This window comes from Siphateles boraxobius, unplaced genomic scaffold, assembly GCF_051911475.1.
Source record: "Siphateles boraxobius isolate OS27281-9 unplaced genomic scaffold, OSU_SipBor_1 142, whole genome shotgun sequence".
Taxonomy (NCBI): Eukaryota; Metazoa; Chordata; class Actinopteri; order Cypriniformes; family Leuciscidae; genus Siphateles; species Siphateles boraxobius.
Window position 1 is genome coordinate 12728 of NW_027508747.1, and position 27317 is coordinate 40044.

The 27317-nt window shown below is 39.3% G+C and overlaps 1 protein-coding gene across 3 annotated transcripts in view; it reads left to right on the forward strand.

Moving 5' to 3' along the window:
• The first annotated feature begins 1497 nt into the window (after nt 1–1497).
• The window catches only part of mlip (muscular LMNA-interacting protein), a 36370-nt gene continuing 10550 nt past the window's right edge, over nt 1498–27317 (forward strand). Inside the window, exons 1-11 of one of the 3 annotated variants that reach the window (XM_077230321.1) lie at nt 1527–1658; nt 3194–3319; nt 4656–6335; nt 6942–7013; nt 7475–7555; nt 8060–8143; nt 8239–8298; nt 8714–8764; nt 9751–9795; nt 10281–10415; nt 10852–11014. In XM_077230321.1, the coding sequence (XP_077086436.1) occupies nt 3227–3319; nt 4656–6335; nt 6942–7013; nt 7475–7555; nt 8060–8143; nt 8239–8298; nt 8714–8764; nt 9751–9795; nt 10281–10415; nt 10852–10881 (2331 nt within the window). In that variant the 5' untranslated portion in view covers nt 1527–1658; nt 3194–3226 and the 3' untranslated portion in view covers nt 10882–11014. Of the gene's footprint in view, nt 1659–3193; nt 3320–4655; nt 6336–6941; nt 7014–7474; nt 7556–8059; nt 8144–8238; nt 8299–8713; nt 8765–9750; nt 9796–10280; nt 10416–10851; nt 11015–27317 lie in introns of those variants that run through there. The other 2 variants (XM_077230320.1, XM_077230319.1) reach the window with 2 other exon arrangements.

Below are 27317 nucleotides of genomic sequence, written 5' to 3' on the forward strand. Positions count from 1 at the left end.
CAGTAAAGAGTTTGGCATGTCTAATCACCATAGACCAAATCAACCAGCTCTGAAATTAATAAAACACGATTACACAGTTTAATTACAATCCCAAGAATATGTGAATGTCATAATCAAATAAAGAACTCAATAAAGAACAAAAAATAACATTATTTACAGTGAACTTGAAAAGCTGCAATCTAGTGATAATTTTGTCTTCAAAAAAGCTTGTATCTTGTAAGCACAATTATAATGTAAACACAATGTTTGCTAGGCAGACAAAGCCAACCAATCAGATTAGAGCTTGTCAGGTCGAGAAAAATCTTTGCAGTTTGTGCACAATATGCATGAGACGGTCAGTGAATGGATTTTCAGCGGTTAATTGATGGTCAGCTTTAAGGCTTGTGAGCCTCTTGTAAAAGCAATCTATCCTAACTAATGGACCCGCTATTGATGATGTGTATATATATATATATATATATATATATTTTTTTTTTTTTTTTTTCACCTGCATCATTATTTATTGGCCTGTAATCTTTTTCAAATGAACCCCTAAACAACACATAAAAATGCAACAAAATGGTTTGTTTACATATTAGTTAAGCAGAAAAATACAATTATGAATGTCTTGAATAATCCAACATTAGATTATTCAAGAAATTCATGCATTGTTTTTGTATCCATGAGTTAGAATGGATTGTGAAGGATTAAGAGACAACAAGTGTCCAGGATGCACAGGAAATCCTTCACAACAAAAAATATAAGCATAGTTTTAGCAACAACGCAATATGAATAATAAAGAATAACTAGGTGCATGTGCTTTAATAATCAGATAATTATGACATCTGCTAGTAATCATAAACATGTCAAGAGAGCAAGCCAACAATCGTTAATTGTCTGATTTTAAAAATGCGAGCAGGAAAGGGCCGTCCCTAACGCCTACTTTTATACACTGAATGGACCCTCTGTTGTTTCTGCATTCCAATGAATATACAACAGCTTGAAAGCAATTTGGGAGACCACACATTATCATCCTCAAATCGCTTCATGTCGACGGCAGTGCTAAAGCAGAAGGTAAAACATTTCCATTAAAGTACTCTGTTCAGCCATTGTTTTGGATTAGGATGCAAATGTGTTCTGCAAGCATTTTTTACTCATTTCAAATTTTGTCAGAAATGAAGTTTGTCAAACTCTCTTAAGTCATCATTTTTCTGGGGTCGTATTTCATCCTCAGGAGCTGCTAAATGATCAACCGAAATCCAGAAAAGGCGTGATTGCAAAATAAAGTGGTATAAATGGCTGTTGCATGATTTTATAATTGCAGCTCTTGATTTGGTTTCAGAATGAAGACATCAGGTTTTTTTATGTTTTTGTAGCACTGAATGCTCCAATCAGACAATATGAGGATGAAACCTTTCTGCTAATCTGGATACAGCGCTTGTTTTGTTTCTATCGCCTGTTGGTGCAGACAGAAGCTTGATGGCTCTCTGCTGTTTTCATTAGCTCCACGCTGTTTCCCTGTGTGTACTGACATTTCTTTAATAATATGTCTGTTTTTACAGGTCACCACTGTATTTGCAACCAAGCTCAAGTCTTTCACATTTGTGCCACTTCTAAAAAGACTGCCCGTGGAGAACAGGATCTGGAAAAAGGTACTTCAGACAGACAGACCAAACCAGGTGAGAATAAGAAATACTCTTGAGACAGCTCAGGATGGTTCCTGTAAATGAATGCCACACCGTGTCAATCAAACACAAAACATGACACCACACTAAAGGGGTTAATTATTTACTTTGTGCAGTTCCAAACCCATATGCTGATATTTTCCATGGAACATGAATGTTTTGAAGAATTTTAAATAATCCAGCTCTTTGTATACAATGATAGTCCATAGTGAACATGGGTTTACCACTTAACTGTCAGCCCCCTTTTTGAGAATAGACATGAAAATGCACTACCCAGACTTTGGTCTTGTTTTAAAGAAGACACTCATCAGATTATTGCTGAAGTGAAAGCACCTCATAAAATGAAATGATGAAAAATTTATGGAAGTTTAAACTTACTGTAAATCAAATGTACTTATTTTATAATAAATATTTGAATATTATATTTATATATTTTATAATATATATTTAACCAAGTTGTGTTCCAAATTTAAAGTTGATATCATCAAAATTTAAGTTCCTATGAGATTTTGTTTTCCAGAACAAATAGCCACCGGGTGACACACACATTGCCTTGAATTTTGTTTTGATGCATTCTCCTGTAACAAATTAATAAATATTAGTCCAAATATGACTTCTATCACAGAATATGGAATCTTGAGACTCAGACCTTTCCGACGATATGTGTTTTGTCTAGATTAGAAAAAGTTTTGATTATAAAGTAGTTAAAAAACATTTTGTAATATAAAAAATGACACCGCCCAATAGGGGAGCCAGCTAAACAAAAATAGTACTGTTTCCATGGTAACACAACATCCAATTTCAAAACGGTTTTACAGGATTAATTTTGAGTTCGTAAGCTTTCAAATGATACCTAATTTATGATGATTACTAAAATGTGTGATATGAAAAAAAGGACATAAAAAAGAGCACTTCAGGGGTTCGAGCAGTACATAATTATCATAAAGTCAGCTAATGATATCTGTGCTATTTGTATTCTGTAGAAGATTTTTTGGGAGAACAGACCCACATTTAAGTCATAACTCACACATTTTTACCTCTACTGAAGCTCTAAATATGTATTTCACATTTAGATTAAAAACTCACATTCTTTTTTTGCGTTGCAGTAACGCTTGCTTTGATTTTAAGAACATTGTGTGAGTTTGGAACAGTTATTTGAGTGAACAGTTCCTTTAATTAGCAAATACTTCTCAAATCTGATAGAGGGACACTTCAGCGCTTCCCAGAGTCCCTTAGGAGAAGATGACCTATGTCTGTGTGAAAGGGAAACTGCAGAAGGCATTTGCTGAAGGGCTTACACAATCAGGGTGGGTCATATTTTCTTGCATGTGAGCAATACATGAGGGACATGGACTTCTGGTAAAAAGTTGTACGAGCTGGAACGGGAAACACATGCATACATAAATGCATTCACTGACTCTCTTATATCGTCAAGATGCTCAGAAGCTAGAAATAGCCATCTGTAGCTTGTGGACAGCTGCCATTTCAGGTTTGGTGTCTCTTAGTAACATTTCCTTATCCAATGACAGACTTCACGAGAGCCAGGGGACTTTGAGAAGAGCATGGCAGAGGAGGGTGTCTACAAGGCTGAGGTTATTTACGTCCAAGACCCTGCAGAGCTGGGAGAAACGCTCAAGAACACCACTAAAAGTGAGGTTAGTATTGTGGTATATTCTGTCAGAGGGGCAGAACATTTTAAGGTAACACTTTACAATAAGGTTCATTAGTTAACATTAGTTAACTGCCTTAGTTAACATGAACTAAGAATGAACAATACTTCTACAGAATTTATTAATCTTAGTTAATATTAATTTCAACATTTACTATTACATCATTAAAATCAAAGGTTGCATTTGTTAACATTAGTTAATGCACTGTGAACTAACATGAACAAAACAATGAACAGTTGAATTTCTATTAACTAAGGTTAACAAAGCTTAACAAATACAGTAACAGATGTATTGATCATTGTTAGTTCATGTTAGTTAATACATAAACTAATGTTAACTAATAAATCTTATTGTAAAGTGTTACCAAATTTTGTTCTTTAACTGACTGCTGAACCTTCTTTAAAAATGCCACAATTATATATACTTAATACGCTGTGACAGAATGATTGACCATAAAAAAACAAGCTATTGAAGCAATGACTTTCCAAGTAATAGTTTAGAGATGAAGGACTGTTTGTAGAGTACATGTTCAAGTTGCTTTGGGATGAATCCTTGATATCTTTTAACCGGCTGTAATGGGAGCCATGATGATGATGAGTATACTGATAACAAATGGCTGCTTTCTGTGTTGCAGTCCCCTGTTAATTAAACACACACATTAGCGTGCTTACATAGTAGATAAAGTTCTGACCGAGCAATTGATGGATAGGAGCCTTTATTGTGTCTAATTAGTCTGTGCCACTAGTGTGACTAGTCAGAGCTAAAAAATAATGATTTTAAATAATGACATTTTTAAAAATGTTTCCAAGACTTCTCTCGCCAATGGCATACCCAGTAAGAGTCATTTAAACATAAAGACCATCATGCATTTAATGATGGAATTACCAGCTTGCCATTTGATATTGGATTTACGAAAGAACAATGGAACCGACTTCACTAAATTCTCATTGGGCAACAAGTGCCTCTAATTGGAGATGGTCCTCACTGAGCAATGAGGTGCTACTGTCTAATTGGGCAACAAGTGCCCCTCATTGGGCAACAAATGCCTCTAATTGGGCAACAAGTGCCAATCATTGGGCAACAAGTGCCTCTAATTGGGCAACAAGTGCCTCTAATTGGGCAACAAGTAACTCTCATTGGGCAACAAGTGCCTCTCATTGGGCAACAAGTGCCTCTCAATGGGCTTCTGATAATGAGTTATACTGTAATTGGCAATCAGGCCTGTTAATAAACAAACAATTTGCAGAAAACAATGGTTAATCATCATTGCAATACTCAAATGAGTTCTGTTTATGGCTCTGTAATTTTCTTTCTTTCTCAGATTCAGTCAACTGACCATTTAACCCTTAAACCTCCCACCACCCTAGTTGGTCCTCACGCAGAATTCGTTAACATAACCCCTACCATGGAAACCACTGTTAACAAACACCCTGGCATTTCTCATCTAGGATTTCACAACACTGCTGAGGTCAGCTCAGGTCTGTTTTTAAATAGCTTGTCCCAGAGAGAGGAGGTCCTTAGCCCTGCCAGCTCCATGGATTTCCTCACATCCCCTGCTTCTTCCAAGGAGTCGATTCTCTCCGAGGGCTGGGACAAGGAGAGGAGCTGGTCAGCGCTTCACATGTTCTCACGAGACGGTTCTCCAGGTCCCTTGAGTCGCACAGTTTCCCCGTGTTCCTCTGTGAGATCAGGGACATTCACACCCTCTGTTGTGAGAATCAAGCGGCTTTCTTTGGCTCCGGGCTCCAGTTTGCTACAGATGTCGTCTGTTTGCGGTACACCCTGTGACAGTCGGACAACCTCACCCTGTCCTCTTTCGCCCCGTTCCCGGCACAGGACTCCTCCAACCCAACTCTCCCTGCTAACCGCAATCCTCAGGAAAGGCCGTCTACCCGTCCTGTCCTCTTCATCTCAAAGACCTTACACGCCCTGCTGGCCCATCAGTCCAGTTAACATGTCGTCCTGTTTAGCGTGCTCAGCTGCCTCTTCTGTTGCACCCATGAACGTGTCCAAAGCAAAGTCTTGTACCTCCATAGATACAAAGTCTTACCAGATATCAAAGCCACAGATTTGGAAACCAGAGCTGGTTAAGGCACCTGACGAATCCCCACTCATGAAACCACCAGAAAGACTTGGCTCATGCAGACATTTCACCAGTAGTACTAGCAGCATCATCTTACCTACAAATCGCATCTCTTCACCAAGCGTACCTGCAGTCCAGGCTGCCAATGCTCACCTGTCTAAATCAGATCCCAAGGGAAATCGTTTGCCGACTGTTCCTAGCTCTCTTTTGTGTAGCTCCAACTCCTGCTTGAGTTCTCCTAAATCAAGCTATCTATCATCTTCCAGGAACGAGAACTATAAAAATCCATCAGTGTCAGCGGAATGTCCTGTATCTATGGATCCAAATAAGTCAGGCGAATCTTTAATACATAATGATGAAACAAAACCCCATGATAGGCCAGAAAAATATTCAATGCCACAGAAACAGAGTCAGAAATCATCTGAGCTCTCCAATGAACCATATCTGAAACACATAGGAAGTTCATCTGACAATTCACACTCCTCGGTACCAAAACCTGCTCTGTGTTCACGTAAACCTTCATCTCCTACTCTGAAACACACTGTCGAATCACACATCAATTCCATATCTCCAGTTTTAAGCCACAAAGAGAATAAACAAAGTACTCTTCTCCCAAATGCTCGCATAAATGACGTGGAAAGAGTGCACCTGTCATCCCCGGCTTTTAGGCTGTCTCCCTCTCCTAGACCCATGGGTCTCTCCCGCCTGTCCTACACACCTCCAGCCTCTCCAGCTTGTCCTCTCATCCACCCAAGCTCCCGGTCCTCCACCCCAGATCGCTGCACCCTCTCGCCCTCCCCGGCGGTCCCGAGCCGTCAGCTTTCCCCCTCTCCCTCATACTCTTTCTGTTCATCACCCTCTCCATCCCTTTGGGGAAGCACACCAGACTGCACAGATGGGGACTGTAAAAATAGAAAGGTACAGTGCATGCCCTTTCGTTGTTACCTGCAAGCTACTTGCATGCCCTACCACTGAGAAGTGGCAATCATTCCAGCAGTGACATGCCTCCCGTATTGCTGGAAAACATGATATGCTTCATACTCATGCAAAAGCAATAAATCTTTAGCAAAGGGCAAGTTTTGCATGTTTCGTGTTTGCCAGTACCCTTGGTTCGAACAATACACACATGGTATACCACAGTGGAGATGTTTGCACGGCTATCTCTGGGGAGTACGGTTTTAAGCTTTTTCCACATAACACAAATGCAGACTGAGACATTCTGAACGATGGTGAAGTGTATGTTGATCTGCAGTCACATGCATGGGTATATTGGCTTTTATATATTTTTTGACATGCATGCATTCCCCCCAGTAAGGAGAAAGAACCACATGGCTATTTATTATTGATAACTTTTTCCATGCAAAAACAACAATATTGTGATATGACAATATTGTGTTTCATTATAGGGAATCACAGTACTCATATACCGCCTAGCCTTATTGCATAGCACAGGGACTGTAGATTATGTTGTTTAATTCTGCTTTTGACTTTTTATGACTTCTCAACCATTTTTTCCTAAAAAAGACACACAGGATCAAATCCACCTACAAAGCGCTCGCTGCTATTCCTACAAATACTCTGCTCCTGGAACAGCAGGTGAGCTGCTTTATCTAATTACTCTAAATGACAGCTATTATTTAGTGTACAATTAATAAATGGATCTCTTTCAGTGTCAGTTTAAGCCATTAAATGAGTGTTATTTTTGGATTCCATGCAATTATATTGTCGTTAAAGAGGTTGAAATTGAATCGTTCATTTTTTTTCCGTTGATGGACAGCAAAATGGATTTTTTCATAAGTTGTCAAAGGGACTCTTAACAGAACAAGCAGGATGAGTCATCCTCATTGTATACCTCATTAGACATTATAGGAGAGGTTAAAATGTACTGAACAGGGTCAGAAAATAGAGGGACAATCAATATAAGACATGAGCAGACTCACATCTTTGGGATTTAGTTGCTTCTAAAACCTCCTACCCACTTGCTAAGGTCAAGAATATATTGCATCATTAAAAGATTAAAGCTTCATCTGCATTTCTTAATTTTTTCCCTGCTGAAGGCTATAGATGAAGATGTCAACAAGAAAGAGGCTTTGCTCATCCCTGCAGACAACTATTCTTGGGAGGACCCACATGAAGAGGTAGAATGAGACACAAACACCTGAATTCGCTGGGTATAACAGTATACCATGTGGTGGCTGGTAGAACCTGTAGATATTTTACTATATAACTCTAAATTTCAGAAGGCAAGACTGCTGTAGATTATGTTACATGTGAAAATAAATAATGAGAGACTGGGATTTGCCCCAAATAAAGATCAGTACAAACTATCATTTTTATAACTGACTTTTAGAACCTTGACGTGCATCTTTGTACTGATAATCTTTTAATTTGCATCCATTATCCATTAATTAAATGGAATCAATAATACAATGAGATGAAGTACCAATAATAAATAAGTATTTAACTCTCTGGACTTTCCACAAATATGCATCTCTGTTAGTATATAAAATATATTTTTATTTTGGTGAAATGTCCAGCAAAATTAACCACATTCTGATATTGTATGTACCAGTCCCATGATACACTATAGCGTCAGCTTTTGTCTTAGTGTCTGATGTGTGAAAGTGAATGTGTGTGTGCAGATGTGCTCTCCTGCGCAGCTCCGTCAGCAGACTGCAGACCTGTACGCCACCATTGATGAAGTCCTCGAGGACTCGATCCAAAAAGTGAGCTGCCGCCATAACACACTCTTCTCAGAGCAGACCTAAACAATATTCCTTTTATCTACCGATTTTCATGTTTTAATCTATTTTTTCCCCAGCATCAATCAGACCATGTGAACAAAGCTACTATGCAGTCTTTGGTAGTGGAGACATCAAGGGTATGTAATTAAAGATTGACACTGGGAATTATCTCATCTTCATTTTGATTATTCACATCAAAATCACGTTCAGTCAAATCATAAATTATACTGCTTGTCTGGTAATAAAATATTTTTTGTTTGTGTGTATAATCAGTGTATCTTGGTCTTCGATGTTGTCTTTAACTGTGTTATAATAAAAAGTAAAAAAAAAAAAAAAAATCAAATAAAAAAGAAAATAGATTGTCATTCCTGATTATTTTCAAAGACTACGCCTGTTAGCAATATGAGATGAAGAATTCGATCATCCACTCTGACTAACACTTTCAGCCCCTGCTGTTCAAACCCAGCTTTCCATTTTTATTATATTCACTGTACTTGCATTGAAAATGTGTGCGTAAATCATACTTTTTTCTTTTATTCTGAATCTCTAAAGTCACAGACGTCATCACCATCACCAAAACTATTGGGACGGGAAACAAGATATGTGAGTATTTCCACTGATCTCTGTACATATTTTACACTCAGGCTTCTGAGAAGGCAAATCTGAAAAATCATTAATTATAAAAGTGTTAGTTCTGGAAATATTCTTATTTTGCAGTCCTTCATATTATACTATTTTTGTATGCCAGTGAATCTGAGCATACAAGCCAATAAAAGACCCAGATTTCACACCTAGATTTTAGATCCAACTGTTTATCCGACAGAAGTATAGAAAACTTATTGGATGCATAGTCTTTGATGTTGGCAAGAAAAGATATGGGAAGCATTTTCATCTTCCAAATGTTGACCAGCCTATTTCCCCTGCTGTTTGGCTCCTCAACCCACCAGTAGAAACGTTGGTAATCAGAGTAAATGTCTGTTATTCAGTCAGATCCAATCACATAATTCAGCCTGTACTGCCCACATGCTGCTGCATTGTGCCTATGAATATAAAGTGTGTAGACGTTACAACAGTTGACCCATAAACTGGACCCTTTTTCTATTGCTATTTTCATTTACTTCATTTTTATGATAAGAATAGTGATTTGTGTGAAAATGCAGGTATTCTGACCTTTACTGAAGTATTTACTTTATAATAATCGTATTTTAGACCCTGTTTACATTCTGAGGGCAGAATTTCATCTCGCTTGGATAAGATTTTCTTATCATACGCAAATTTGGACTCTCAGTTTGCTATCGTTGTTTCACAGGTTTTGCCAATAGAAAGATTTAATGGAATATCACAAACTCCGAAAAGATTACAGGCAAGGAGCTGAATAATGTGATATGAAATCACTTCAAATAATATCATAACAATTAAGAGCATATTTTGGAAGCACTTTACAAAACTATTTAATTCATGCCCTGAGTGTTCTTCAGCTTAATCAGGAATCTGTAAAACAATGTAGAATATACACAATTTCATATGCAGATGCATTTCATTACTGACTCTTTTATAGATGTCATGGGTAAAGCCATCTTTTTTTCTAGGCAAGCTCTCCTTTTCAACACTTTGTAACTACTGAAAAAACATTGGTAAGTATTTGGTATATATATCTATTTGCATTTAAAATGTTTATCTCAGTTTCTGCTACTTTACATCGTTCAGTAGATATGGAGAGGAGATTTTGTTAAATAATGTTTCTATTTAGGGTATACATATGCGTCAGAGAAACAAGAGCGCACTCATCTTTATCCTTTTGTATTTGAGCTTCAGTTTTTGCAGTAGCTCTGTATATTTCTATGGCATCGCTGTCGAAGAGTAATTATCTAGGAAAGTGGATTTACATATTGTAGAGTTAAGGAAAGTTATCATGTGCATTGTAATGATTGAAGCGGATGTCATAACAAATGTCATAAAGATATTCCATATTGTTGAATTTAATTCATATATGTAATTGCGAAGATTTCATTGCTGTATGTACTAGACGACACATACTAGGTGTTGGCTGTAGAAATCTTTAGCTGATTTTGTGAATTATTGATTTATAATAATTTTTTTTCTTGTTTATCTGTCCTAGACAAAGACAAAGCCTGGAATTATTAGACCAGTCACTGCAACATCCAGAGTTACAGATGATAAACATGATGAAGAATTCCACCCAAATCCTTTCAAGAACCCTCAAGAGAACAAATCCAGTCGCTACCAATACAAGGTGTGTTTCTCTGAAGATTCATGCGCAGTGAACGCAAACTCAACGTCAAACTAACATCATGTCATCAAATGCAGAATGAATGCAGGACGAAATCTTTCATATTGCATATAATAATAGTGTGAAATTCATAACTTGAGCAGATGCACAAAAATGTATATATATATATATATATATATATATATATATATATATATATATATATATATTGTTTATATATACAGTATATGAATAATAGGGGTTGTGTATATTTATATATATATATATATATATATATATATAATATGTGCAATGCTTAGACATGCCACATGAGGGGGCTCATTATAGATTTTAGAAAATCATAATTGTTTTACGTTCTATAAATGTCATCATAAATAATGGAGGATGCGAGTAACAACTGTTTATTAATGGTGAAGGTGAGAAGTAATATTCAAAACAGTCTGGTGCAGGAAACAGTAAAATGGAATGACCCAGGGACGTTGACAAGCAAACCCGATTGGTCGTGGCAGAAGTGAAGAAGTAATCCATGTGAATCAAGGCACGAAGCAAAAGAGCTCCAGATGAGAAATAATCCCAGGCAGAGAAGTTGGAACTCAGGAACTAGAATCCAACACAGGCAAGGGCAGCTAGTAAACAGGAAGCAGGACACGCCACTGGAAATTCCCACAACGATCTGACAACACAAGACACCAGGCAATGAACATATATAGGCGCGGCTGATAGTTATCAGCTGACGCTGCTGATAATTATAGTAATTAGCGATCACACCCACACACACACACACACTAACATAGTGTACGGGAGGAAAGAGAGACAGGGAATTCATGAACCGTGACAGTACCCCTCCCCCTAAGAGCGCCTCCTGGCGCTCCCAGATGAACTTACCTGTCGATTGTAATCATCAATAAGAGAGTGATCCAGAATGTCTTTAGCTGGTACCCAACTTCTCTCCTCTGGACTGTAACCCTCCCAGTCCACCAGGTACTGAAATCTGCGTCCCCTCCGTCTCAAGTCCATAATACGATTGACCGAATAAGTTGGTTCCCCGTTCACGAGTCGGGGGTGGGGGTTCTCTAGTGTTCTCTATGAATCCCATCTTTGAACTGGCGGATGAATTTGGGAGCTAGCTTGTTAGACACGGAGCGGAGCAGAATGTTCTTGGTTGAAAGCCACACTTTTTGACCTACGACGTACACGGGAGGCTTCGACTGGTGGCGATCAGCCTTAGCCTTGGTGCGCGCCCCCACCTGGAGAAGAGTCTCACAGGCTCTGGTCCATGTGTGACGACACCTCTGGATGAAGCTGTGGGAGGAGGGGACCGAGACTTCGGATTCCAGACTCTGAAAAATAGGTGGCTGGTAACCTAAGCTGCACTCAAACGGAGAGAAATGTTAGGAAGTTCTTGTCCTTTGAGAGCATTGACAGAAAACATGTGAGAAAGTGATGTGATGGGAATCTGAAGCTTGTGAGCAAAAGGCAGGTCCATAAAGTTACCTTCTGCTCCAGAGTCCAGTAAGGCTTGACAGTTGTGAAATCGGGTTGCCCATCTCAGTCTTACCGAGAGGAGAGTAGATGATGAGGTCTTCTCAGCGGAGATCCAAGTCAAGTCATCCTCATTTATATAGCGCTTTTAACAATGTAGATTGTTTCAAAGCAGCTTTACAGAGATAAACATATAATTTAAGGTAACAGAGATTGGTTTGGTTTTATAGTGGTTCTTGAAAAATGTTTTTTTCCAGCTAAAGTTAGTTTTGATTGATTCACTTCCGTCTAAAGGATCATTTGTTATTAAATTAGGGGCCGCTAAGACGACACCGTTCTCTCTAAACAGACTTTAGAACGTGAACCTGTCCCACCCGATAGTAGCCTCGTCTTCACTACCGGGATCGATCTTTTACCGGGCAGGAGTATACGAAATGGCTGGCTCCTCCACAATAGAGGCAAAGTCCTTTGGACCTTCGCCTCTCTCTCTCCTTCCGGGAAAGCTGAGCCGAGCCGAGCGCGGGAGGAAAGAGAGACAGTGAATTCATGAAACGTTACAATAAAGCCTACAAATAACATTAAGTGCAATAATAAAATATTTGTTTAGTTCATTATTCTGTTACTGTAATTTTTAAATTGGTTCATATGCACCTTTTTGTCCCTATTAGATCCATGTAATTCATTCTGCATTAAAATGAAAGCTAATTAATGTTGCAGTTCCCTTTCAAGAGCGGTTCACTCGTATTGCGTAGCTATACGCTATGGGAAAACTCATTTTCTCGAGAATATTGAAGCCTTTATTTTAAAACGCAGTGCAGCTGCACAGCAAGCACGATGCAGGCTGTCTAAGCGCGCTGATTGGCTGGGCTGCGGCAACTGGCCCCTGTTGGGCCCAAGCCTCTACATATCCCTTCAGGGGACCTCGTCTCATCCGGGCCTCGATAGATTCTGACTTTAGTTCTACCATGAATCTTGGGATTCTCAGCTCCAGGCATTAGTCATAGCGAAGTCATCAGCTAATAGACCCCTTTTCAGTTGGTAAACATGATGACGTTTTTATGTGGGCGGAGCTTAGGTGGAGGCAGAACGATTCCCTCTGGCCGCTTCACTAACATTAGTTTGCAAGTTTTGTTAGCTTGTTTTTTAACAATGACGGGCAAAAATCAAAAATCTTATCTTAATGTGCAAGGTCACTCACTGTCCAGGACCGCGATTGTTATTTTCAAAAGTAAATTTTAATGGACGGAACCAGATTAGCCGACCCGTACACGCTCAGTCAATGGATGGAGTATCTGACAGGATTAACGTTACCTCGGGTGAGTGGCCTGCCTTCTACACCGACCTGATAGAGACACTGAGCGTAAGGACAAACTGAGGGCATATAAATCTATAGATGCCTATAACTATGTGATGAATGGTCTTGACTTGTGGCAACATTACATTGCGCGGTCCTGCCCTGCGCCAAGGCCAGAAGACGACAATGTAAAGAGTGACATTACAGTGCAATTTTAATGATGTGAATATTTTCTAGAAATAAAAATATTTTTTATGTATTAAAATTATATGAATTAACTATGTATTTGATTATTCTTTCTTACCATGTTCTTCAAAATGTCTTATCACAATCAATCACAACAATGTATACAATCATAGATGATTCACAAATAATCACAATAATTTAGAAAACATTATGCGATACAATTTCAAATTGGATCCTTTAGGTGATTCTTGCACCCAGAAACACAACAAGATGACAATTAATAAAAATAATAATAATTTAAGCTCCTTATTATGTAGCTGAATTTGTACTGGTTTGTATTGGCCGCCTCCAGTTTTCACTTTGCTTTGCCTCAAGCTAACGCCGTGACGTAATTGTGACATCGGCGCAAAAGGGGTCTATAGAACAGCGTTTTAAAATGGGTTCCCATAGCGTATAGCTACGAAGTATCATAGGAGTAAACCGTTCTCGAAAGGGAACGTACTCAGTTACTAATGTAACCTCTGTTCCCTGAGAGATAAGGGTACGAGTATTGTGTAGCCAGCCTTGCTATTACGCTGCACGTCCAGGTACTGTCGCTTCAGTCGATTTAACCTGATTCCTATGACGAAATGGGCTGCTTATATAGTCAGCAGCCACACCCATTCTGGCGTGCTTTGGCGCCCTCATGGATTCGCGCATCCTCGCTGCTTCGCCATAGGTTCGTGCAGTTGCCGCTGCCCAGCCAATCAGTGCGCTTAGACAGCCTGCATCGTTCTTGCTGTGCAGCTGCACTGCGTTTTAAAATAAAGGCTTCAATATTCTCGAGAAAAGGAGGTTTCCCATAGCGTATAGCTACACTGTACTCGTTCCCTTATCTCTCAGGGAACCGAGGTTACGTTAGTAACCCAGCACGTTTTCTGTTGTATAGAGCAAACTGAACTGCGCCTGCTGTTGCTGATATTTATTTACACACACTGTCTGTGGTGTTTCAGCATCAGATTTACTAAAGGAATTATGTAATGTAGGCTCGGCAGTTTGTATACAGCCACAAAAAGTGTGTTGAACACAATATGCCCGATGCAGTTTCAGATTCCTTCCTTCCTCTGCTGTATGGTCATCCTTCCGATCATTCATCCATCCATCCATCCATACTTCCATCCTTCATTCTATTCATATATCTATCCATCCACCCTTCTATCCATCCATACTTCCATTCATCCCTCCCTCCCTCCCTCCATCCATCCACCCCTCATCCACCCCCCATCCATCCATTATTCCATTCATCCCTACCTCCCTCCCTCATCCATCCATCCATCCACCCCCCATCCATCCATTCTTCCATTCATCCCTCCCTCCATCCACCCCTCATCCATCCATCCATCCACCCCCATCCATCCATTCTTCCATTCATCCCTCCCTCCATCCATCCATCCATCCATCCATCTATCCCTCCCTCCATCCACCCATCCATCCATCCCCAGCCCTTCTGTTGTGTGTTTGGGTATTTTATATCAGGGAACAAGCAAATCAAAGGGTCAACATTCCATATGTACTTCAGTAGGAATTTAAAATGTGCCACTAGAAATGATTTATCAGAGTAGTGCAGCTGCATCATGTCCTGCTGGGTTTGACTTTTTTCCAGGGGGATCAGGAAGTGCATGCATCACAAGAACCCAGTGTCATGAGAAATTCCCCACATCAGGACATACTTCTAAAACCCACAAGATAAGAGCACACTGATATACCCAACAAATCGCTGCAGAACCCCCAGAGAGACCAAACACATCATCCATGTATCAAACTATTTATACATGCTGATTAACCCGAACCTGCTATCCAGTTTTTTTTTTTATATAATAGTTTTCAAATTAATTTTGCAAATAATATTACATTAAATAGAGATTGCTTGCATCGAAATAAACATGTGTTGTGTCGAGCACAATGTGTTTAGTCTCAACGGCTGCCTCAATCAAGGCTACTGTATATAAACCCTGGATACTTTACTATCTCACAAGGCTATGTTAGAGGAGCTGTGAATTTATACGCAACTGACATTGAAATGACATTAAATTGACGGCAGATGTAGTACGCCCGGATCGCATTCATGTTATAAACATTTATACTATATGGAACACACGTTTCTAACTGTCGTGAAGGTTGTTCCTCAGCAAATGTTGCTGCTACTCAGAGAGTATTCGATTACAGACACAGCTCCAGTCTTGACATTTGACATATAAAGGACACTTTCTCGTTCTAGTAAGGTCAAGTCTGATTTGCTGGTTTTACACAGCTTTGAGAGTAACACCACACAGGTGTGTATAATTTGCCTGCCTGGAAACTAAGGCTGTGTCCAAAATCCCCCTTTTTGAGGAAAATCCATTTGTAGTAGTGTGTAAAATCATTGTGGGCAATATTGAGTGCACTCATTCAATCCCATAATGCACCACAGAAACGAGGGTTGCACTTTATCTTACAGTACATGTACTTACAGTCTACTTACTCAAGAAAAATCCTTTGAATTAACAAATGTTGCCGTATTTTCTTACAGTGCAAGCAGAGCTCTGCCAGGCTTTTATCATCTTTTTTAAAAGCAAGCACAAACTACACAAGTGGCAGACAGACACACATGGAGCACATCACTTGCGGTCTTGTGGACTTATAATGTACACCATGTGTGCGTGCGAATTAAGTTAAAAAAAAAAACTGCAGGGTGTTCATTTCGTCATTTTAAGTTTCTGAAGGGTGTTAATGCAATAAAAAAGGTATATATATATATATATATATATATATATATAGTTAGCAATGCTGGGTGTAATGCATTAGTAATTATTACTGTAATTACTTTTTCTTTGAAAAGTAAGTAAAAGATTATACCCTTAATTTTTCCGTAATTTAAATACAGTTACTTCTGATGTGATTGCATTTAATTCTGTATAGACTAAATTAAACAATAGTGGATTTAACATCAAAATCAAAGTCTAATGTTAAAATTTATGTTTTCAATGCAAACTTATCCCATTAAATAATTGGTCAGTTCAAGAATAATTAAGAGGCAAAGAATTAAAAGAGCAGTTTCATGTCTATCCTTGTATTGGTCAACTGGTCGAGGTTGATATGAGATATAAAACGTTTCAAGTTCTGTTGGGTTTTCAGTTTCATTTTCAAAGACTTTTAATTTCAAATCAATATTTCCTGTTTCCTTTTTGTTTTGCTGGTTGTCATATTTACTCATTTGTTAATTGATTAACACACACCTGCTCCTTGTTTTCATCGTTAGTTCTCTCACCCTGCGTCCCAATGTTCATACTATCCATCCTAAATAGTATGTGAGATTATGTGTCCCTTAGCATAGTATGTTGAAAAGAATATGCCAAAATCCCTCGGATGTTTGTGAGTCGCACACTGTTACGTTTATCTCTTTGTTTTGGATTATCGCTCTTTTGCTTTATTTAATAAAGTTGCGCTGTATTTAGATCTGCTGCACATCGCCTCATCTTCATCCTCAGCCAAGCGTCACAGTAATTACTAAGAAATAATGCAATACTTTTTAGAGAGAGTAATTAGTACAATAATCTAATGACATTGTTGAAAATGTAATTAGTAGCTAATTACATTTTTGAGGTGGCTCTACAGCAGACTCTCACGTTGTGTGGAATATATTCCACAATGCAATGCAATACAAAATCTAAGTGCTAATAAACATTAAAGCATTAAGCCAAAAACGGAAGATTCTGTTTAAGAGATGTGTGTATTTTGACATTTGCTCTGATCTTTGTAAACACTATCCCATGATACATTGCGGCTTCATTTTCTATCATTGTTCACCCCTTATCTACCATTGGCATAGATTCATGTGATGAGACAGCGGCGATGATGAAAGAAAAATCACAGGAAATTTAAGCTCTTTAGAAACGACCACGTGTACGTCAAACGCAAGCTTTTAGAAGCTATCTAAGGTTGAGGATGCCAGTGTCCTGACACCCTAAACACAGTATTTATTTCCTAACAGGCTTTTATATGATCGCAGGCGGTAAAAGTCATCAGGATTTGTCACTAAATTATTGTCTTTGAAGAGGATTACAGATAAACAAAAGATACATTTATTATGACATGTGTACGTCTCCAGACTCTCCTTTAGCAGGACATTTATAATCGAAAATGACTTCAGGTGTGTTTGACATTCACGGCTCGTTTCATTTCCTCTGGAAAGGCTTATGTTGTCACATTTATTCAATAATGATTCTTTGGAAAAATCCAAAAGCTGCTGCGTGGCCTATATGACTCTTACATTATTATTATTGCCTACATATATTTCACATGTAGAAATATTTAAATTCATTATACCTAAGGTAAATTTTAGTAACTTCATTGTATTGTATCTTTAATCATTTTTTCCCTCTAATTTCGAAAAGGATTGAAATGAATTTTATATTTCGGCTTGTCCCACCACCCAGACTTTGACTTAATTAATTTGTTATTGATGTAGGTATAGAAGTGTGTGTATATAGTAAATAAAAGTGTACATAGTAAATGCTGTTATGCCAGTAATCTACAATAGTGGCCAAAAGTGATGTTCAGAGGGGATGTTTGTTTTTAACTACCATACAATCTTGATTAAACCATCAAAATATGAGGAACATATTTTATATTTTTAAAATATTCTAAATATGAGGGAAGAACAAAGCATTAAACTTGGCTAAGGTATTTATCTGACACAATTATTTGTCAGAAAAGGCAAAAACTACAGCATAAATTGACTACATCATAATCAGTTATTCATATTTCGTCGGTTCTCTCTTGTTTTAGTCACGTGTTCATAATTTTTATGCATGACAGGCTGGCCAAAAATGATGGCATGTTTCATTGCTTAATCACCAATAAAACAATTGAATCGTGCAACATGCCTACAAAATCTTTACCAAACTTTATTGATGCTATTTTATCAAACTTTTAATGATATTTGAATAAAGAGCAAGATGTCAGTTTTCCTAGGCCGGACATCACGCTTGGCCACTACCTTATTTAAACGTATTTATTTTTATTTTTTTAATCCCCATATATCCTCAATAATCATGACCTACTGGAAAATAAATTCATGAAAATGCAGGGGTCCGAAGGTGAAATATGATTGAGAAATATAAGTGAGATGATCTGTTAACACATTCACAGTAAGGACAGATGAGGTTTGTCTGTCAGACAGTGTTCAGATCTTGAGAGTCTGTCATTAATTTAAAACTTGCAGCTGATGAAAAAATATGCAATGCTTTTGAATAATTGAAAAGCCGTCTGTCTTGTAAATAATATCAATAGTTCATAGCAATAGTTAGATAGATTTATGAAATGTTCACTCAGTGTTGATTTTAAACACACAAGGAAAAAGCAGGTAAAATCCTTAAATGGATATTTTTCCCCTTAAAAAAGGTTCCTCAAAAAAAAATAAAAAAAGTGGATTATGTATAAAGAACATGTGATGTTTGGCCTGCAAAGCTAAATACCATTAATAGTCTCTTAATGTCATACAGTATTTTGTCACGCAGAGCGAAATGGCTTTCATCCAAAGGAAACTTCAAGGCTTTTCTTGGCATTTATTTTGCATACAGCTTATCAATTACATTCAATTTTTCACTTCCTATGCAGAGGAGGTCTGCTTAGTGAATAAATTACCTTGACAAAAGAAGCTTGCATGATCATTAAATGTGTAAATGAGTTTATAAAAGCTGTTTACTTATGTATTCAAGCTGTCAATGTGACAACATAACTAGACTAGCTATGAGCGCAGTAATGTTGACCGCTGTAATTATAAGCATGCCATAGCAGAACTTCATTTACATAGATAGACTGACATTTGCAAATGAATAACAGCAGTCATGAGTTTGCTTGTGTGCGTTTCAACATTTCTCCAAGAGCTGACGTTGTTATCTTCAGGAATTATTTCTGTCTGCAGATATATTAAAAAATAAATGATGCTGAAAATTCAGTATTGCATCAGTGGAATAAATTACATTTTAAAATATATTCAAATTGAAAAAAAGTTATTTTAAATTGTGATATTTCACAATATTTCACAAGAAGAGACTTTAAAAAGTCCAAACTTGTGACCCCCAGTGTGTATAAACTCAGCAAAAAAGTAACAGCCTCTCACTTTCAAATGCTTTTTCCCCGGAATTTTTTTTTAAACATGTAAATATTGTATGAACAAAAAAAGATTCAACAACTGTGACAAATTTCACAGATATTTGACGAACAGAAATGGAATAATGAGTCCCTGAAACTGTTAAAAGTTAAAAGAGTATCTTGTAAGTCCACCAGCTATGGAAGCTTGAACACAGAATAAAAAATAAAAACAGCAATTGGGACTTTTCATCTCACAGTTTACATCTTGCAATTCTCTAGTTTTTATCTCAGAATTGCGTTGTATAAAGTCGCTATTGCGAGTTATGAAGTCAGTATTGTCTTTCAATTGCAAATTTATATCTCGCAATCAAAATGTTACTCCACTCTTCCACCGAGACACTTGCAGGTTCTCAAACACGTCTGAGGTCACATGGTTTGGCACTGCATTGCATTGTGGTTTATTGCTCTGTTCACACATGTAGTCCTCGTGTTCCCTCAGGTGATCAGGGATCATCTTTCTTCTGGTGTTTATCAGAGTCATTAGAAAGCTCTCTTTAGAGTTACTTCAGCTTTATTTTGGTAAGATGACACATAAGTGTCTGACCATATATAAATCCACAATATCCACGTTGTCGTCAGTGTTTAATTATTTTAAAAAGACAACATAAGCCTATTGGAAAAACATACCTGTGGCAACATTTTCTGAAAACACAAAATACTTCATAATATGTACATATCACTGCAGCTTTCAACAGAAATGAACCCTAGAGGCAGTAAAACAGCAAGCATTTTTAATCGTTTTCACACACAATTATGATTACTGTTACGTACTGCTCTGAGACAAATAGGTTGAGGATCCAAATGCAGTTTTATTGAAAGGGTAATCCACAATTGTAGTCAAAATCCAGGCAAGGGTCATACACAAACAAACAATCCAAACAATCATAACAAGGCAGGGAACACTGCAAAAGAGTAATCCACGGAACAGGCAAGATATCCAAAAACCAAGAGACATGAAACCAGGGAGAATGCTCAGAGTTGCAGTTTTATCTATGATCGGCCCCAGTAATTGTAACAGTCACCAGTGAGAGTGCCCGGGATCAGAGGACACTCCAACCCGAACAATCACAACACAGCCACAGACTCCATTCCCCATAATCCTTTGCCCAGACCATCATCCATTATCACTTTCACCTGTGTCTCATTATCTTGTTTAGTTCACCCCATATGAGCCTGGTTTTCTCATTCATTATCTGCAAAGTCTTGTATAGTGTTAATAAAGACTTGTTTTCACGCAGCTCTTTGCACAATTCTGTTATGATAACCTCAATTCACTTTTTACCATAGTGCATGACGTGTAAACGAATATATTTTGAAGATTGTATCATTTAACCTCTCCATATGTTCGATTTTACTGATGTAATAAGCTCGCTCGGTAGCAGAATAGTAATCAGTAACTCGCGTCTGAGCGGTAAACTGATGTGAATGTGCTCTATTTATATTGTTTGGGGAGGGGCCAGCCTCTGTGGCTCCAGTGCTTCATCAAGTAGGGGCGTGTCCAGGAGCTCAGGGGCTCCAGTGCTTCATCAAGTAGGGGCGTGTCCAGGAGCTCAGGGGCTCCAGTGTATCAAGTAGGGGCGTGTCCAGGAGCTCAGGAGCTCGAGTGTATCAAGTAGGGGCGTGTCCAGGAGCTCAGGGGCTCCGGTGCGTCAAGTAGGGGCGTGTCCAGGAGCTCAGGGGCTCCAGTGTGTCAAGAAGCGGCGTGTCCAGTAGCTCAGGGGCTCCGGTGCGAAAAGTAGGGGCGTGTCCAGGAGCTCAAGGGCTCCGGTGTGTCAAGTAGGGGCGTGTCCAGGAGCTCAGGGGCTCCAGTGCGTCATCAAGTAGGGGCGTGTCCAGGCGCTCAGGGGCTCCAGTGTATCAAGTAGGGGCGTGTCCAGTAGCTCAGGGGCTCCGGTGCGTCAAGTAGGGGCGTGTCCAGGAGCTCAGGGGCTCCGGTGTGTCAAGTAGGGGCGTGTCCAGGAGCTCAGGGGCTCCAGTGCGTCATCAAGTAGGGACGTGTCCAGGAGCTCAGGGGCTCCAGTGTATCAAGTAGGGGCATGTCCAGGAGCTCAGGGGCTCCAGTGCATCATCAAGTAGGGGCGTGTCCAGGAGCTCAGGGGATCCAGTGCATCATCAAGTAGGGGCGTGTCCAGGAGCTCAGGGGCTCCAGTGCGTCATCAAGTAGGGGCGTGTCCAGGAGCTCAGGGGCTCCGGTGCGTCAAGTAAGGGTGTGTCCAGGTTCTCAGGGGCTCCAGTGCGTCAAGTAGGGGCGTGTCCAGGAGCTCAGGGGCTCCGGTGCGTCATCAAGGAAGGCCGTGTCCAGGAGCTCAGGGGCTCCAGTGCGTCAAGTAGTGGCGTGTCCAGTAGCTCAGGGGCTCCGGTGCGTCAAGTAGGGGCGTGTCCAGGAGCTCAGGGGCTCCGGTGTGTCAAGTAGGGGCGTGTCCAGGAGCTCAGGGGCTCCAGTGCGTCATCAAGTAGGGACGTGTCCAGGAGCTCAGGGGCTCCAGTGTATCAAGTAGGGGCATGTCCAGGAGCTCAGGGGCTCCAGTGCATCATCAAGTAGGGGCATGTCCAGGAGCTCAGGGGATCCAGTCCATCATCAAGTAGGGGCGTGTCCAGGAGCTCAGGGGCTCCAGTGCGTCATCAAGTATGGGCGTGTCCAGGAGCTCAGGGGCTCCGGTGCGTCAAGTAAGGGTGTGTCCAGGTTCTCAGGGGCTCCAGTGCGTCAAGTAGGGGCGTGTCCAGGAGCTCAGGGGCTCCGGTGCGTCATCAAGGAAGGCCGTGTCCAGGAGCTCAGGGGCTCCAGTGCGTCAAGTAGTGGCGTGTCCAGTAGCTCAGGGGCTCCGGTGCGTCAAGTAGGGGCGTGTCCAGGAGCTCAGGGGCTCCGGTGTGTCAAGTAGGGGCGTGTCCAGGAGCTCAGGGGCTCCAGTGCGTCATCAAGTAGGGACGTGTCCAGGAGCTCAGGGGCTCCAGTGTATCAAGTAGGGGCATGTCCAGGAGCTCAGGGGCTCCAGTGCATCATCAAGTAGGGGCGTGTCCAGGAGCTCAGGGGATCCAGTGCATCATCAAGTAGGGGCGTGTCCAGGAGCTCAGGGGCTCCAGTGCGTCATCAAGTAGGGGCGTGTCCAGGAGCTCAGGGGCTCCGGTGCGTCAAGTAAGGGTGTGTCCAGGTTCTCAGGGGCTCCAGTGCGTCAAGTAGGGGCGTGTCCAGGAGCTCAGGGGCTCCAGTGCGTCATCAAGTAGGGGCGTGGCCAGGAGCTCAGGGGCTCCGGTGCGTCAAGTAGGGGCGTGGCCAGGAGCTCAGGGGCTCCGGTGCGTCAAGTAGGGGCGTGGCCAGGACCCATACAAAAATGTAATATATGGCCATATGTACTTTTATTTTAAATAGCATGACATATTTCTATACATATATTTGACTTATCTGAGAACACAATATATGCCTGCAACATATATTAACATTTATGTGTCCAAACATGTGAAGAAATATATTTGAGTTCATCCATATATGATACCATATATCTGCATATATACAGTATAGTATTGGTTTCTCACATATATGGACAACATTAAGTATAAATATGTGACATACATATTTGTTTTCCACATATTTAATAAATGTATGTAAACATACATGCATGTGATAATGATGCATTGAAATATACATATATGCGTCTTACATATATTTAACATTTATGTGCATATACAGGAAAATATATGAAAACGGCCATTTTTGCTATATTTTGAAATATATGTTTCATGTATGTCTATGTGTTTTATATATATGAATTTTGCATATATTCTCATATACATATATTACATTTATGTATGGGGAGCATAAGGGGCTCCAGTGCGTCCCTGTTTAGCCCTGCCCAAAAAATCCGGAAAATAGCAATGATGAAAAACTGTTTAACGGTCTAACTCCACAATTCAGTACTTCACAGTTCACAGTCTTTGTAATATGTTTTAGTAATACATTTCTAACATTTATAATGTGTTTAGATTTTTTTTTAGAATTGCCTTTACAGGGACTTTAAAGTTTACATTTCACATGAAGAGCAAGCATAAAATATATATATTGTAAATGCCAATGCTCATATTTAATAAGAAATAGTGCATCTCTTTTTCAAAATAATTTTTTCATCTCTAAAGTATTGTAAATGATTTTTTGATGTTTCGAGTCTTTATGATGACATTTCTCTGCTCACAACGCTGTCATTATGGCACAGACAGAGAAATCAATATGTGATTGTAATTGTGTCATGAAAAGCTCCCAATATCAGAGCCCTATTTGATCCGGAGAAGCTCGACTCCCTGTAGGTTTCTATAGTTGAGATGAGATCTCATTACTGCTAATTGACGGCTTGGATGACATGTGGCCAGAGGGAGTCTGATAAACAATAAATCGGTAGCCGCAATGAGCGATACGATGGATAGGTAAGGAGAAGAGTGATTGAGTCTATCAGATTGCTGAGAAGTCCATTTAGACTGGAAGTAGGTGGACAATATTCAAGAATAACTTGTGAATGTTATATTAGAGAACTGAATTTGACCGAAAAAACCTGCCCACTGAAAAAGCAAATGCATGACTTATAATAATTATAAAAATAATGTAATTGTGGTGGCTGCTATTATGCAGTTTAGGTCTAAATGAGTCTTTATAAATATATTTATATATTTATATTTATGTATTTATGAATAACTATAAATGGAGCTATAATTCATTATAAGCATGGACTTCATAGAAAGTGTTACCGGAGGGGCCAGAACTCAGAGTATTTTGGACAGACTGTAAATTGAGGTACTCCAAAAATGCATAGTTTGTTAAAAAATGTTTTTTTTTATATACATATTATAGACTTTTAACCTATTCAAGTAGACTCAAACTAATAATAATGAATTTTTAAAATAGCATCATATTGGCTCTTTAAGGTTTCTAAGGTTCTAGATACATTTGCGGTGTATGAAAAGTTTCTGCATTTGCTTTACTGTAATCATTCCTGTAGCTGGACTTCTGAGAAGAGACATTTTTTTCCTATTGATAATTCTCACTCTCTCGCTCAAAAAAAAAAAAAGAAGCTATCTTGCTTCTTTGTAATTTAATAGAAAGATTTCCCCTAATATGAATATTTCCAGGTCACTCATTATTATGGCGTGTGTAATAGGGACATGTAATAGAAAGATTTCCCCGATTATGCATATATCCAGGTGACAGGTCACTCATTATTATAGCGTGTGTAATAGGGACATGTAATAGAAAGATTTCCCCGATTATGCATATATCCAGGTCACTCATTATTATAGAGTGTGCAATAGGGACGGGATGAATCCGGAGGCTCTTGGCGGCGGCTGATATTCTTAGGCCACTAGAGATGGAGATATCGAGCGCCGAGCTTCTCTCGAAGATGGTCTGTAGTGATTAAGTGCTTGAGGATTGGCTCAGAATGAGCGACGCGAGCCGTGCTCAGTGTCATTCTTCACCCGGACTGAGGGATTTCAAAGAGTCAGAGGGAAGCTCTTTCTCTGTGTGAATGATTCTTCCGTTTTATCCTTCAATCTTTCAGAAAGAGTATTATATATTGTCCTGCTGCTATTTTATTTTTTTCTGTCACCTTTATTAAAGAAGAATATAGAGTGAATGATTCAAACTTGCATCACTATCAAAACAGCATTATCGTAATACTACGTTTTTTTAAAATATATAAATGAAAAAATATTGGTAGTATCATGATAGTCTTTTGTCCTATTCGGATTGGATTAACTCTACAAGGGTAGATGGAGTAATGTAATTTTACCACAGGACGTCTGTAGGCCTAATATTAATGGCCAATTCGCACGGGATAAGAGATCTCAGTAAAACTGGCAGAAGTGGGGAAGACTCCTGTCTTCATGTGTGTATTACATTGTTTCCTGATGTCACGTGCGTAAACACATATAACCTATATTTATAAAACAGTTATGTCCGATCGAACGATGTATTAATTATCTTCAGATTGGATTGTGTTGGTAATAGGCACCTACCAAACGCTAAAAGAGGTTTTGTGCCTCTAACAAGTGCTTTCGATCTTCTTCCTGATCTGAATGGTGTGTGGAAACACTTGAGGTTTGCCACAGATTTATCCCACCGCCTAGAACGCAACTGAATGCTTTTTCAAGCGTCTCCATACTTGAAAAACCGCAGAAAACTACTTTTAAACAGGAAATGACAAAATATTTACGTACATAATTTCAGCGGGTCTATTCGCACAGGATTAGTATTACCTGAGGTCATTTTTACGGACCTTTTTACTGAAGGTAAAAGTCGCCATAATCCTTTACTGACATTGTCCCAAAAGATTACTGAGATGCACATTTGGACGGGACTAGACGAGAAGCTCTGGTAATTATTACTTTACCCCACCTCTTCATGTTAAACTATCCCGTCCGAATTGGGCTTTTGATGTAAATACCAAGGTACTTGTGATCGATTAGTACTTTCTGCACTTAAAGGAGAACTCCGGGCAAGATTAACTTAAAAATTGCCCGGAGTTCTCCTTTAACCTCGGGTTATCATCGTTCTAAACCCTACTTTTAACCCCATGTAGAGGAATGTTTCACACTTTTAATGTAGAAGAGGGTTAGCATCACGTTTTACCCCGGGTTATGAAACTTGGGTACTGTTAAACCTGCACTGCAGTGCCAAACTTGTACAGTGTGAAATGATGCAGTGTTAAAATGTTAGGGCTTGATGCTTTTCAACCGACAGCCAATCATACTTGCCTCATATTCACGTGCTTTGAAAGTCACAGAAACACCATGCTTTGTATTAACAATAAGCTGTGTTTCAGTATTTGCACAAAGCTAGAGCCTTTATGTAAACATATCTTTTGCAGCATTCGTCCAATCAATGACACTGACAACACAAATATGCAAATAAAAACATTAAAGGAGTGGTTCACTTCAGAATAAAAATGTCCTGATAATTTACTCACCCCCATGTCATCCAAGATGTTCATGTCTTTCATTCTTCAGTTGAAAAGACATTTAGGGTTTCAGGGAAAACATTCCAGGACTTTCTCCATATAGTGACTTCAATGGAGTCCAATGGGGTTTCAGTGCAGCTTCAAAGTGTCAACACGATCCAGCCGGAGTCTGATCTAGACAAACCATCGGACATTTTATAAAAAAAATTAAATTATATACACATTGAAAGGTCACGCTTGTTCCGGTTCAGAAATGTAGAGTAGTGGAAAAACTCATTCATCTCATTTTCTGCTCCAACTTCAAAATCGTCCGACATCGTTGTTTTACCTTTTATTTAAAATTTTTTTTGTAAATGCCGTTTGACTTAGTCTTTGCACGTTCGCTTTGTAAATACTGGATCTGTTCCTCCTCCTACGTCACGCTTGAGCTTTCAACCTGATTACGTAATGTGTGCCACATCACAGCTAGAGCAAGACGAGCATTTGTGGTAAAAAGTATATCATTTATTTTTGTTTTGTTATAAAATGTGCGCTGGTTTGTCTAGATCAGACTCTTATTCCTCGGCTGGATCGTGTCGAGACTTTGAAGCTGCACTGAAACTCACATTTGGACCTTCAACCCGTTGGACTCCATTGAAGTCACTATATGGAGAAAATCCTGGAGTGTTCTCTTACGAGAGTATATCTCGTACTGCGTAATATCTTACGCTATGGGGAAAATCTCTTTTCCACGAGATATTGAAGCCAAAAATGATCCTTAATTTTGAATAAATGTAAAACGCTGTGCGGCAGCATGCAGACATAGGCAAGACTGCTCGCTGGCCCTGAGTG